This window comes from Anoplolepis gracilipes, chromosome 2, assembly GCF_047496725.1.
Source record: "Anoplolepis gracilipes chromosome 2, ASM4749672v1, whole genome shotgun sequence".
Classification (NCBI taxonomy): domain Eukaryota; kingdom Metazoa; phylum Arthropoda; class Insecta; order Hymenoptera; family Formicidae; genus Anoplolepis; species Anoplolepis gracilipes.
Genome location: NC_132971.1, coordinates 21125901 through 21139836, shown reverse-complemented (window position 1 = coordinate 21139836; position 13936 = coordinate 21125901). Strand labels below are relative to the sequence as shown.

General features: G+C 35.0%; 1 protein-coding gene across 19 annotated transcripts in view; it reads left to right on the top strand.

The window, feature by feature from the left end:
* Positions 1–13936, top strand: part of Lap (phosphatidylinositol-binding clathrin assembly protein lap) — a 41382-nt gene that overhangs the window by 18104 nt on the left and 9342 nt on the right. The window contains exons 2-18 of one of the 19 annotated variants that reach the window (XM_072886654.1): positions 470–612; positions 689–764; positions 2810–2824; positions 3397–3499; positions 3593–3801; positions 3925–4031; positions 4112–4153; positions 4670–4764; positions 6398–6569; positions 6828–6941; positions 7025–7160; positions 7310–7399; positions 8811–9596; positions 10484–10604; positions 11333–11441; positions 11878–12012; positions 12900–13175. In XM_072886654.1, the coding sequence (XP_072742755.1) occupies positions 470–612; positions 689–764; positions 2810–2824; positions 3397–3499; positions 3593–3801; positions 3925–4031; positions 4112–4153; positions 4670–4764; positions 6398–6569; positions 6828–6941; positions 7025–7160; positions 7310–7399; positions 8811–9596; positions 10484–10604; positions 11333–11441; positions 11878–12012; positions 12900–13166 (2720 nt within the window). In that variant the 3' untranslated portion in view covers positions 13167–13175. Of the gene's footprint in view, positions 1–469; positions 613–688; positions 765–2809; positions 2825–3396; positions 3500–3592; positions 3802–3924; positions 4032–4111; positions 4154–4669; positions 4765–6397; positions 6570–6827; positions 6942–7024; positions 7167–7309; positions 7400–8810; positions 9597–10483; positions 10605–11332; positions 11442–11877; positions 12013–12899; positions 13176–13936 lie in introns of all 19 variants that reach the window. The other 18 variants (XM_072886652.1, XM_072886657.1, XM_072886648.1 and 15 more) reach the window with 18 other exon arrangements.

Sequence of the window (13936 nt, the reverse complement as noted above, 5' to 3'; positions counted from 1 at the left end):
CTCGGAGTCAAGAATGCACGAGAGATCGATTAATTTCGAAAAAATATTTCCAACCACTCACAAAAATGATCTTGCAACTTTAACAAAAATTTTCTAGCTGTAAAAAATTCACTGAAACAGATAAATTATTAGCAAATACTGTGATACCGCATATATTTTGCACTTAATCAATTTAAATGACAGGGACAGAATTTATATCTGTACTATTAGTGTGATTTAAACAGAAAATTAGTCTGTGATGCCTATCTTTAATTATATTTGTGGTTAATATTTGACAATGGGATCTAAATCTTCTAGAGGTATTGCTAGAATATTGCTGCTATAAATTCTATACGTGACAAACAATATTTTAACAGATACGAAAAGTAGCGATATATTTTAATTAAAAAAATATATTAATATATTTTTTTTTAGTGACGTTTTTTGCCAAAATATATATGTCAAAAATAATGACCCTCTTTCGTTTCAGATTTAATCCATTGTACCAATGAACCGAACGTCTCCATACCGCAGCTCGCTAATCTTCTGATAGAACGCTCGCAGAACACAAACTGGACGGTAGTCTTCAAAGCTTTGATCACCGTGCATCATATGATGTGTTATGGCAATGAGGTAAATACCTTTTTTCGCTTTTGTTCGAATCGCGAGACGTCTGTGTATTATTCTAAAATGACTTTTCTATTTGCAGAGGTTCACACAGTATCTTGCCTCCAGCAATAGCACATTTCAGCTTAGTAATTTTCTCGACAAGAGCGGCGTACAAGGTGATTATTTTACGATTATATCAGCGGGCGGCTTTGCGTTTCTCGGTATATCGTAAGATATTCCGGAATTGGATGACGGAAAATGATGACACGTTGATACGTATAACGTTATTCTTTCTAAAATTCCGAGCAAATAATGTTCTATCATTATTTATTCGTATCTCTTAAATTTAATTTAAGAAAAAATAATTATACATATGTAATAATTCACATACGTATAATAATCAGGATTTGTCTACTCCCTGGAAAAATCTGGAATTTTATTGAGCAATTCAAGAAAGGCTATAGCCGGATAAAAATATACACAAAAAGTGCTTCTGACGAGTTTTCAAAAAATAACACTTGGCCTGTCATTTCCTTATTGTAAAAAAGAATTTTCCTTAAAATTTCAGCTCTTTAACTTTATTATTTCCTGAGTTATCGAGAAAAATGTCATTTTCAGTTTTCTTGTTTATAAATATTTTAGATGATCCCATATCCATTTTTTTCTGAATACTTATCAACAAAAGACACAAAAAAAATGTTTTTTCATTAATCTCGAATAAAAACTCGATTTTAAAAAAAAAGACTAAAATTAAGAAATGGCCCTTTTAACATGTTCCTTTCGAGGGTCAATCATCAAACTTTAGAGAGTAAATAAATTTTACAAATACAACCTTTAAACAAATTTTAAATTTTTTGCATAAAAAATATTTTTATCTTGCAATATAATTATAACTATTATAATTATTATAATTATTATTATAATTCTTACAAGAAAATAAACAATTTTCTGTCCTATTTTCCTATAAAAAATAATAAAAAAAAAGATTTTTATTTTTTTTTTCACCATGTTGCACCAATTCGAAAAAATTGAAAAAATTTGAGAGTATTGCGACATGTAAAAAAAGTACTCTATAAAAGTTTGATGATTGAATCTCGAAAGAAACATGTTAAAAAGGCCATTCTTTTATTTTGAATCGAGCTTTTATTTGAGATTAATAAAAAAAAAAATTTTTTGTGTGTCTTTTGTTGATAAATATTCAGAAAAAATTGATATGGGATCAAATATTTACAGAAAAGAAAAATAAAAACTGAAAATGACATTTTTCTCGATAATTTAGAAAATAAAAAAGTTAAGGAGCTGAAGTTTTGAAACATTTTTTTTACAGTGAGAACGTGATTGGCTAAATGTTATTTGAAAACTTGTCGGGGCACTTTTAGTATGCTTATTCGGCTATAGTCTTTAAAAATGTTTTTAATAATTTTGCTCTTACACTGAAAGCAATCGGTAATCTGTCGATAAATCAAGTTATGAATTATATGCTTATAATATATTATAAATATATAAAATCAAAGAATTTTCAGATAATTTTTTTTACAAAATTTGAGCAGACATCCTGGTAATATATTAACAGATTTGATTTTTCTGTTACGATTGTTACAATTGACTGTAAATTCCACGTGTTTATTTTCCATCAATTTTGCGTCATCCTGAATGGAAAAAAAAACCGCTCTCGTGACGATTCGTCATTTGAAATTTCAAAATGCATTTTCTTTACCTGAAAAGCGGAAGAATTAACACTTGTTTCCGTATTAACAAAATCATCGTGAAGAACGCAGCACGAACCGCACGGCTTTTCGCACACATTTAACATTTTCGTTACAACAATTCAGTTAAAAGCTCGTATGTCAATATTCGAGCGAATTGATTTAATATGCACGCGTCGCATGGAAAATTGCAACATGTCGTAATTTGAATAGCTAATCGCGGACACCTTGACGCCGAGAATGTTTACGAGATACATGAACTCGAGTCATCGATTGGAGATTATAATACGTAAGATCGATCATCGAGATAACATTTAGAGAATAATCATAAATTTTTAAAACGAGACGTGAACGTTTTTCTACGAATTTTTTCACGCGAAATTTTTTCCGCCTCGCTAACTTCCTCGCATCATCCATATGGAAAATGCGAAAATCTTTCTCTTTTTCCATGTGTCTGACACCTGTGTATACGATTTACTAACCTGGACTAACTTTCTATCTCTTCGGACACGAAGCAGGAATACGTGTGGGTGAGTTCTGATAATATTGTAAAACATGTTGTTTCCTTCTTGTTCTTTTTGTTAATATACTAACGTTGCTTTGTAGTTTCATGCATACATGTTCGACTTTAAATTTTTGAAATTAAACTTTACGCGCGTTAATTATAATAAATGTATAGCCATTGACAAAATTATTAGGCACTCTTAAATTTTCCGTATTTCTTATTCTGTTAATAGTATATAAATACTAAAAAGATTAAAAAATTTAAGAGTGCCTAATAATTTTGTCAATGCCTATATACATGTGTACATGTGTGCATAATTTGATGTATGTTGTAAATTAATTACATTCAGAGCGGACGTTATAAGTTTCATCATTACATGTTTGATAAAAAACAATTTTCAATCGGGTCCGACACGCGCATGCTTATATAACTTTATCAAATTAATGCTATCGCATCTCCCGGGTGTATATTGCCGACTTTCTAATTTCACTTTTACGCATTGTTGCGTCGCACTGCCTATTAGTGCTTTCATTATATCTCCACGGTATGTGAACAAAAGTGAGTAATTGCCGTTTTTGTTCTCTGTGCGTCGATCAGGATATGACATGTCGCCGTTCATCAGGCGATACGCCAAGTATCTCAACGAGAAGGCCCTTTCCTACAGGACGGTAGCGTTCGACTTCTGCAAAGTGAAACGAGGGTATGTGCTAAGAAATATTGTCATAATTTTATTCTACTATTTACATTTAGAGCGAGATAATTCATCCTTATTACATAATAATCGATGTTGTAGGAAGGAGGATGGCACTTTACGCACAATGAATGCCGAGAAACTTTTGAAAACTTTGCCAGTACTGCAGTCCCAACTCGATGCGTTGCTGGAATTCGATTGCACGGCTAACGACCTCACGAATGGCGTCATAAACATGGCCTTCATGCTCCTCTTTCGAGATCTTATCCGGTTATTCGCTTGCTATAATGACGGCATCATTAATCTGTTAGGTAACGCAGTACATATATAGTCGCTTTTCCTAATCACGTGTAATAAATGCATATTCGAGGATGGATGGAATGATTAATTACATGTAATCTCTAATCGGACGATTTGCGATTGTGATCTTTCAGAGAAATATTTCGACATGAACAAGAAACAATGTCGGGACGCTTTAGATCTCTACAAAAAGTTCCTCATACGTATGGATAGGGTCGGAGAATTCCTGAAAGTCGCGGAAGTAAGTTGTACATATGATCTGAACGTAAAAACGGCCGGTAACATTAAATTGACACAACTGAGATATATTTTTGTTTACAGAACGTCGGCATCGATAAAGGAGACATACCAGATCTGACGAAGGTACGTACTTCTACGATACTATTCATTATCTCTCTATCTTATTACATTATATACTCCTATAATAATAAGAAGAAATATTGATTATCTGTATATAATTATCGGTTATTTAAAGAATAATTAACAATGAGTGAAAAAAAAAATGTGTAGCCAATCGATAAAGTAATATTTTCGTTTGTTTCTTCCTATTGTACATTACTGACAGGTAATAACATCACTGATTATCTAACGAGGTAGAATTAGTATGATTTAGTATAGAGCAGTATAGAGATAATTGGCGATATTTATTTTGGCAGATTTTGTGAGTCGATTATTCTTTTTGTCTCAAAAATTAATTTATCATGTTTTCTGAAAATATTTATGTCAAACTCACGAAATCTTCTAAAATATAAATGCATGCGTTTTAGCGCAGAAAAATGTTTTCCGAGTCCAATGCACAGCTGATTCATTCTATCTTGCACCTCACTCGACGATTCTAACGATGCTCTATGAATGAATAACTGACAAATTGCTTTTTAGGCACCGAGTAGTTTATTGGACGCTTTGGAGCAACATCTCGCTTCCTTGGAAGGAAAGAAGGGATCCGCCGCGAACACACCGACGCAATCAGCAAGGTATGCTAAGTTCTTTTCTCATTTTTATTCGACTCATTTAAATCTCACATAATGATCGACGTAGGAATAAGTAAAAAGAAAAAAAAAAAAAGAAAAACGTTCCTTACGCTGAATGCTATCAAAATCGATATACTTCTCCTTCTCTACTTTTCCCAAAATCCACCGTTTTTCGTCTCATTGTACATTTTTTTTTTTTTTTTAAGATCAAAAACACTTTTTTCTATACACATCTTTACGAGCTTTTTAATACGAGTACTCGAACAAAATATGTTTTATCGCACATGCACAAGAATTATGACACAAAATTGCATTTGTTTATCGGATATCATTTCCCAATTAATTCATCTTGAACCCACATATAGATTAATACATCATGTTCTTTTTTTAAATAAACGTAAAAAATGTTGACCAATATTTTTAAAAATATGTTTTTCAATCGTTATCAATTTGTCAAAAGTTTATCCATGGTATCTTCTGGATACTTAAGGTTAATTTTTTCCATTGACATTTGACATTTAGTTATATTTAGAAATTTCGAAATTTCTTTTTATATCCTAACCCATTAAGGTATCCATGTTACGTCTCTAAATTTTTGGTATTTAATTTTTACATATATGTATAATATATGTACAATTTATGTATTTCTCGTCGAAAATTGTAATTGTAATTTTTATATTATCATTTGTATATATTGCATGAAAAAATTTCTGTTTAGAAATCTGTTCAGATAATTGACGTAGTTTTCCTGTAGTTTTATTGATTATTTATTGGATATTAAGCACGTTGTATAAATAAATTGTCTTAATTGCGATTGATGGTAAATCAATAATTTAATTTTATTGCTTATAAATTATAATCATATTTTAATTCTCAATTATAATCATATTTTAATCTTTAATTAATAGTGAAATTTATTAAATACAAAATTATATTACTTTTTTGTTGTAGTAGATTAAAACTCATATAGCTTAAACAACAATTTGAAATCAGATGTACGTCGTTAATTGTTAAAATAATTTATCTTGAAATAATGAAAAAGATATTATGTAATGTTTTAATGCACATGTATTTATCTGTACAAAATGGCTTTTTTATTATTGTAGCAAGTTCAACTTCACTACTCACGCAATTATTATATAAAATAATTGTGAGTGATATATTTACACATTAATGTATCATATAATATGATTTGATTTGGTACGCAAGCTTGACGCTACTTTTCCTTACAGAAAGTAGAACACCAATAAATGCATGTGTATATTAGGACATATAGTAAAAAATTGGAGAGCGAAATAGCAAGTGAAAAAAAAAAAAAAAAAAAAGAGAGAGCGAGAGAGAAAGAGAGAGAGAAGGGGGTGTATGTGAGTGTACGAATGGCTAATGCACACTATGCATTTTTACGCGCATTGTTACATCTATACGTACTACACTGTTTGTATTTTTGTTTTTTTGTTTGTCTCTCTTCTCCTTTGTTTTCAATTATCAATTTTCCTTTATGCTCCTCTCTCTCGCCACATTTTACGAACTCGCTGAAACGGACCTTCCGTATTCTTCTTGTCCGTCCTCTTTTTTTTTTTTTTTCTTCCGTCCAATTGACACCACACATTTCCGACATCCTATCATCGCCCAAAAGCAGCAATAGAACCAATGTAAAGTCGGGAGTGTCCGCCCTGTCTTCCACCAGTAACGCGTTCGGAACAGCAGCCAGCAATGCACGGCTCGACCAAACCGGGAACGGCCATATCGACGAGGCACTGCGACAGCAAGCTCTTGCGGAAGAGGAAGCCGCCATGAATCAATACAAGGTATTAGGCAAACTATTAGAAATCAAGATATTTAAGAACTCATGATGTGAAAGAAGGTTTTAGTTTTAAATGGACAAAGTTGAGATTGCTCTGATTAATTTGTGCTATTATAATGTCAAAATATTCCTTCAGCTTACTGTCTACTTTTTTGACATTTCAAGTACTAAGATATTTTTCTATATTTTGTAGCGCGCAACTCACGCATATTTTTTTGTATCTATACACATGATATTAAGTTTTTCAATGTATATATTGCAGGCAAAAGTACAATCGCCATCGAGTAGTACAAATCCCTTCCTCAGTTCACCGACCAATAATGCCAATCAACCTATCGTAGATTTGTTTGGTGCAGCAACGGCCGAAAATCAACAGGTATATCTATGTCTTTTTCTTTATTTGACTAGTGCGATAGTTTATGCGCAATTTTCGCAACCATAATTGATTATTTGTCGCAGCAGCAAGTTTCGCAAAAAGCATCGGATGATCTGCTGCAACTGGCGGGTAATCCGTTCGCGAACATGTTCGGGACGCCGCAACCGGCCGCACCAGGCGCGCAACCTGCCGCTCAGAACAACATGTGGATGACCAACGGTACTGGTGAGCACAGCATTTAAGTCTCAGTATTATAGTCTCGATCATTGCTGCTTTTTTTTATCACTGCGCTTGATTATGATATGTTCTTCTTTAGTTATCATTTTCTTCTTTTAGTTTTCATTTTCTTTATTTCTTTTTTCTTTTAGGTTTCGCGCCAGCTGCGCCACCAGCAAATAATAACTTTGTTACAGATAACAGTTTTTCCTCCGTATTCGGAAATCAGGATCAGCAATCTAGTAAGTGCTTATTAAATTAGTGAAATTGATATAGGCAGAGATTATACATATATATGAGCGCATTCACATGCGATTGAGACGATTCTGTGCACCTTTATTTTCTTTTTCTGTCATCTGTATATTTCTTCTCCCTTTTCTGTGGTAGAATTTTTGCGGCCATTTTTATGATATTTTTGCATCATACATCTTATACTTTAGATACTTGGAACGCGCCTGAGCAATCACACGTGCCGTTTAACGCTATGGGCAGAGATGTATCGAATGAAACAGCGATTATACCGTTATAACAAATATTTTTGCTACTATATGGATAATAATAATAATACGTATTAGTGTATTCTTTTTATATAGAGTGAAGAAAAAAATACCGGGACTCTAAAAAATCTCGAAAAATGTAAGTTTTATAGAAAAGTGTTCAGACAAAAGTTGTATGGTTTCAAGGGAACCATAAAATGATACCATTGATTCGATCTTGGATAGTCATTTGAAGGACACTTTTAATTTTTTAAATGGAACATCCTATATATTTTTAGATATTCTTGTAGCTTACCTCGAGAGCTTTCTAAAATACTTTAATAAAATATTTTTTTATCGAATATATTTTTTGAGTTATAAGGCTTCAAAGTTGTTGTATTTTCATATTAAATAGAAAATATTCCTTTTTCGATAGTCTTACCCTAATAATTTTATGCACAGGATAATGAGACGGATCAATTGGACGGATTATTGTAATTAAAACAGATAATCATCTTAAAGTAAAATGTGTATTGCTAGTTGCAAATTTATATTTTTATCCTAAAGACAATATGTGTTTGAAGCCTTATAACTAGAAAAGTGTTTAACAAAAAAATACTTTATTATAGTGTTTTAGAAAGCTCTTAAGGAATGTGTAAAAATCTGTAAAAATATGTATGGTGTTTCATTTAAGAAATTAAAGATTGTCATCACGTAACCTTCACATGACTATTCAAGGTCAACCCAATGGTACCTTCTTATGGTCCCCTTGAAACCATACAACTTTTACCTGAAACATTTTTCTGTAAAACTTTTAACTTTCGAGATTTTTCAGGATTCCGGTATTTTTTCCTCACCCTGTTATGTATTATTTTTCTTTTATATGTGAAATGATTTTTTTTTTTTTTTTTGATAAGCGCTGATTACTCGATACATTCTCCGAATGCATTCAAAGTATAATGTTAACGCGCGACAGTAGGAAAGAATACAATGTCATGTCGCGTTAACGTTGTACTCAAATACGTATCTCTTCTTTTTGTTCTCTCTGTTACTAACGTATTAACGGGTGGCCGTATAATAATCGCAAGGCATTACATAAATTGTTAGCGAATTGCTGTTTGAATGTGAGAACGGAAGAAAAAGCTAACTTATGCACCTTGATCACTTTCTGCGCAAGCTGGCGTCCCAGGAACGGCCGCGTCCGTACCTAATCCCTTCATGTCCGATTTCCCGTCCCTCGGTACCGCCGGCGGTCAACAGGCGGCGACGAACGCGGGCGCCTTCGGATTCTTCGATCAAAACGCCGGCGGTGGTGTTGTTGGCGGCGCGCACGAATCGGCGGCACAAGCAGCAGCAGCAGCAACAACAACGGCGCCAGGCGGAGACCTCTTCAGTGCCGGTCAAGCGGATCTTTTCGCGGGGGGCGATGGGTCCGCCGCGATGCTGAAGACCACGACGAACGGCGACGGGGACGCTGCGGCGGCCGAGGTGGTGGCGTCGACGGCACCCTCCGCTGTCGGCAAGATATCCTCTACTGCCACGCCGCCACCTAGACCACCGCCACCCGCGACCGCCGTTGCTGCCGCAAACGTTGGTGCCGCACCGCGTGCATTATCTCCGACCGGAGTATCACATGGTAGACCAGCGGCGGCGACGGCGGCGGCCCCAGGCCCCCCCGCTAACAAGAGCGCCTTCGATGATCTCAACGACAGCATCCGCATGGCACTGGGCGGGTCTCCGTCACGTCCAGCGCCCATGGTCCAGCAACAAGCTGCGGTGGCCGGCCAACAGCAGCCGCTGCAACAACAAATACCGCCGGCGGGTGCCGGTATATTCAGCGGTGCAAACGACGCTGCCGGCCAACAATCCATGATGACCGGCGCGCCGATGGTCGGCTACGGTATTCCTACCCAAGCCCAAGTCCCCGTGGGGTACGGCTCGCCGGCAAAGCAGCCGATGTCAGGTGACGGGAATGCCTAAACTAACCCACGCTAATTGCATGAGTGTCGTTACTCATTTGCTCTGTTCTTTTCCAAGTTTTGTACATTTTTTTTTCTTTTTCAGCTTTTTTTGCGTCAGCACAATATTGCGTATCCCAACTATGTAAAAATCTATCTCTGATAATTAAGAAAAATACGTCTAGATTTAAGATACGTCTTTTGGATATCTGTCGGATATTTTTTGTATATTGTTTGGATATCGCACGTTCAATTTATGTATATTTTATTCGATAGCAATAAGGTCACATTGAATGTTTATGTTTAGAGATATGATGAGAACGATAGATAAGTGTGATGTAATTTTAGCCATTTGCACTAGTAGATAAACGTGTTTGTGCTTTTATTTATAGCATTTTAGATAACCGTAAAAATCATTGGAGAAAAATAGATAATTACATCACTCTGGTTAATCATTGCTAATATTTATTTAAAACGCGCGATAACCTTTGTATTATATGTGTATGTGATCGTTAGTTTACTTTATTAGTTTATAATTTAATTATGATAATCCGCATGCTCATGAATCACTGTACAATTGTACAAACATAATTCTATGTTATTTTATTTAGAAGCTTTGCACGCTGCTATTTGCAAATTTTGCGACGATTTTGGTCTTTTTACAAGTTTTTTTGACAGATTAAATTTTTAATTATTTTTTTATTAGAAAATATGTTTTTTTGAATATTATGCTTTATTTTGTAAATTTAAATAATTTTCACAATTTGCTTTAATCCTCACGTGGTTTTTATATTTGAAGAGCTTTGCCTGACGTAGATGTTGCTTACAATTTTTAACAATTTTTTGATACCGATGCGATGATGAATTGATTTTGAATTAAATGTTATTTCAGCCGCGGGGCAACCGGTTAGCGCAGCTGCCACTGGCAAGGTTTTGACCGGAGACTTGGACAGTAGTCTCGCTAGCCTTGCGCAGAACTTGACCATCAATAAAAGCGCACAGCAGCAAGTGAAGTAAGTCCACCACATTGACCACGCTTTCATATATAGGATGGTATTTCGATAAATAACAAGACCTGTCATGAGAACATATGTATTCATATATAACTGTACTAATATATCAATGCACATATTACTTATCTACATGTTCTCCATATGTCTATTTTTTCCACTGATGCATCAAGGCATTGATTTCCAGCAGCGAATAACTCAATGTCAAAGTCCTACAGTTAAGACACTACAGCTTGCTCAATTGTGGCATCAGTTGCATCACTCTTCAGCCAAGTGCTTCTTCAAAACAAATGAAAATCACTTGATGCAAGGTCAGGGCTGTGAGTGGATGATTCAGCACCTGCCTCCTTGATTTCAAGATCTTGACATTGATTTTTTCGCTATTGAAGTCGATGCCTTGGTGCATCAGTGGAACAAATACATGGTCACATATAGGGAATATATGGAAAAATAATATGTATAATGACATGTTACAGGTTGTAATTTTATATGAATATGTATCCACTCTGGTGACTCATGTTATCTTATTTATTGAAATACTCTCTAATATAAAAGCAATTTTATTTAGAACATATTCGATGTAAAGTTCAGTTCCATAAATCTTCAAAATGGTATAAATTTAAAAATAATAATAGTAATAATAATACAATACGTGATGTATCTAAAATCGGGTTTGTATACACAACTTACGACATTTCTGAATTAACGAGTATTTTTCCTTCTTTTTGCAGAGGAATGCAATGGAACTCACCGAAGAACGCCGCGAAAACGGGCGGCTCAGCTGGCGGATGGTCACCTCAGCCAATGGCAGCTACCACCGGTGCTGGATATCGGCCCATGGTAAGTCTTAACGGTTTCTTCCTCTGTTAATTATTCTCAGCACGCTTTTTTTGATTGTTGGTACACAAGAATATACGCACATATACACATTATCATTGTTATGCATTATTTTCAAAAAAAAAAAGAAACAACTGTTTAGTTTCTGGTAAAACACTATGAAATGTAAGTTACCGATGCAGATCCATAGGTCGTTTATTTCTCACAGGATTTCTTTCAATGTTGCCGCCCTGTTATAGAAATTGTCATAGAAATTTTTTATCACACGGTTCAGTGAATTATTTTAGCTCATTAGGCGGCGTGCTAAGTACGTATAGTGTTCACGTAGTATCCCTCAGCGCTTTCTGTTTAAACCCTTAAGTATATTATTAAGTCATCGTCCGCCGTGGGACTTTTTCGCGCTGTGTGTAACACCATAAGTAATTTTCTGGTCAGTTAGCACCTTTTAGGTGAGTGTGATGCATGCACACCGGCATATGGCATGTTACCGGCTGTGTTACAGGGCCAAGGAATGACGCAACTTCTACCTACAACCACCACCACTTTGGGTTTTCCCTCACAGCCTGCAATCATGGTAAGTTTCACGAGATCACGAGCGTCTTTGTTTCGACGAACGAGTCTCGTTTAACACGATAAACCCCATAATTCGTCATCAAAATTCACCACACTGGATAATGTGTGATAACATGACTTGTCACTAACTCACTTTTGTCAATAATTGTCATTTGTATTATACAAATTATACACTGTACCGGTCTCTCCACTTTTCGTTGAAGCGACAAGCGAAAGTCATTGAAGAAGATAACGTTCCAGCTCGACATTCAGACATCTCATTGCGTCTCCTCGCATTGTGTGCTTGTGCATAGATATGTAACTTTTGGTGCACGTTTTTCTAGAATGTAGTATATAGTTTATCGCAGCGATTTACATTTCAGATTGATTTGTTTTTTCTACGTACGTTGGCTGTAATTTGCTTGACATTAATGTAGACAATGTAGACAAGTTGATTATAAACGTCTGTTACCTAGGCAAGTAATATATACGTGTTATCAAAGGTAGATTAGATTAAGCTACATTATATGTTTCTAGAGAGTCCTTGCAAATGTAAAATGAAAAAGAATCTCTAGGGAGAGTGGCCTCTATTAGAAAAAAAAAATGTATTTATTATATATAAAGTACTTATCTTATCCAATCTCGTGTGACGACGTATGCAATTCTATCCAATGTTAGTGTAATCAAAATCGCTTCTAAAACACTTTATAAGATCAAATAGGGTTTAAATGCATTTATCTTTTTTCCAGTCAGCGCCTAAATTAGTTTTATCCAAATTTCTAGTTTAATTATAATATTGATGGTCAGTTATATTTTGACGTAAAGGAAAAAGAAAATTTTTTTTTTCGCAGGCACATATGCTTCCTTTTGTACATACATCTTATTTCTCTCGCTCTCTGGTGTCTGTAGGGTATGCAAGGTATGCCGATGGGCATGCAGGGCATGCAGGGTATGCAGGGTATGAGGCCGATGATGTGTACTATCCCAGGTGCTTCCGCCGCCGGTGGCGGTATGATGGTTGCGGGAGGAGCTGCGCCGATGATGGCCATGCCCGGTGCAAATCCCATGATGACTGGTCCTAATCTGCAGCAGCCGCAATCTCAGCCTCAAGCCGCTGTAGCACCCGCTCAGCCACAAGGCAATGCAGTTCAACTCGATCCTTTTGGTGCTCTGTGAAGGGATTAGGTACCTATCCTCATTTATCATTTCTACGCCATTCGTTATCGTTGTCAAGAACCTCGTGGCACATAATGGAACGATCTATAATAGGGATCTGTGCCGGCTAAAAATAACGCGAATAAATTCCGAAATCCGCGCGACAGGATTGAATTTTACCCCACGTTTTACTAGAGCAGATTTTATCAGATTACTCTCTAATTTTAAACATTGGATAATTTTGTATATATATTATACACAAACGAGCTTTATATTTCTTATCAAATTCTTTTTGAATGGGTGTCGTTGTGAAGCCAGGGTAATAATGTAAAATAATCTCTTTGTCACTTATATGTATTTGTGATTAATAATGAATATCATGTAGCATTTTTAACGCCGGCATTTCTGAATTGTTAACTTTCATTTGATTTTTGGATGATTTATAACGTGAAACAAAATTTCATCTATAATTTTTATTTATTAACGAAATTGTAAATATAATTATTATAATAATATAGTAATTAGCAGGGTTGGGAAGTAAAGCGTTACTTGTAACGCCGTTATCGTTACAGTTACTACTTTTGTCTGTAACGGTAACGTAGTTACATTTTTTTAGTAACGGTAACGAATTTAAGAGTTACTTTTATCGTTACTTTTTATATATGGAACCTATTTCCTATTTTTATGACATATTATATTTCCTATTTTCGTATTCAATCTTCAATTATCAACAGATATTCATATAGATCTGTATTTAGAACGCGCTAACATCTTTGTAAGCGCGTTCTGAA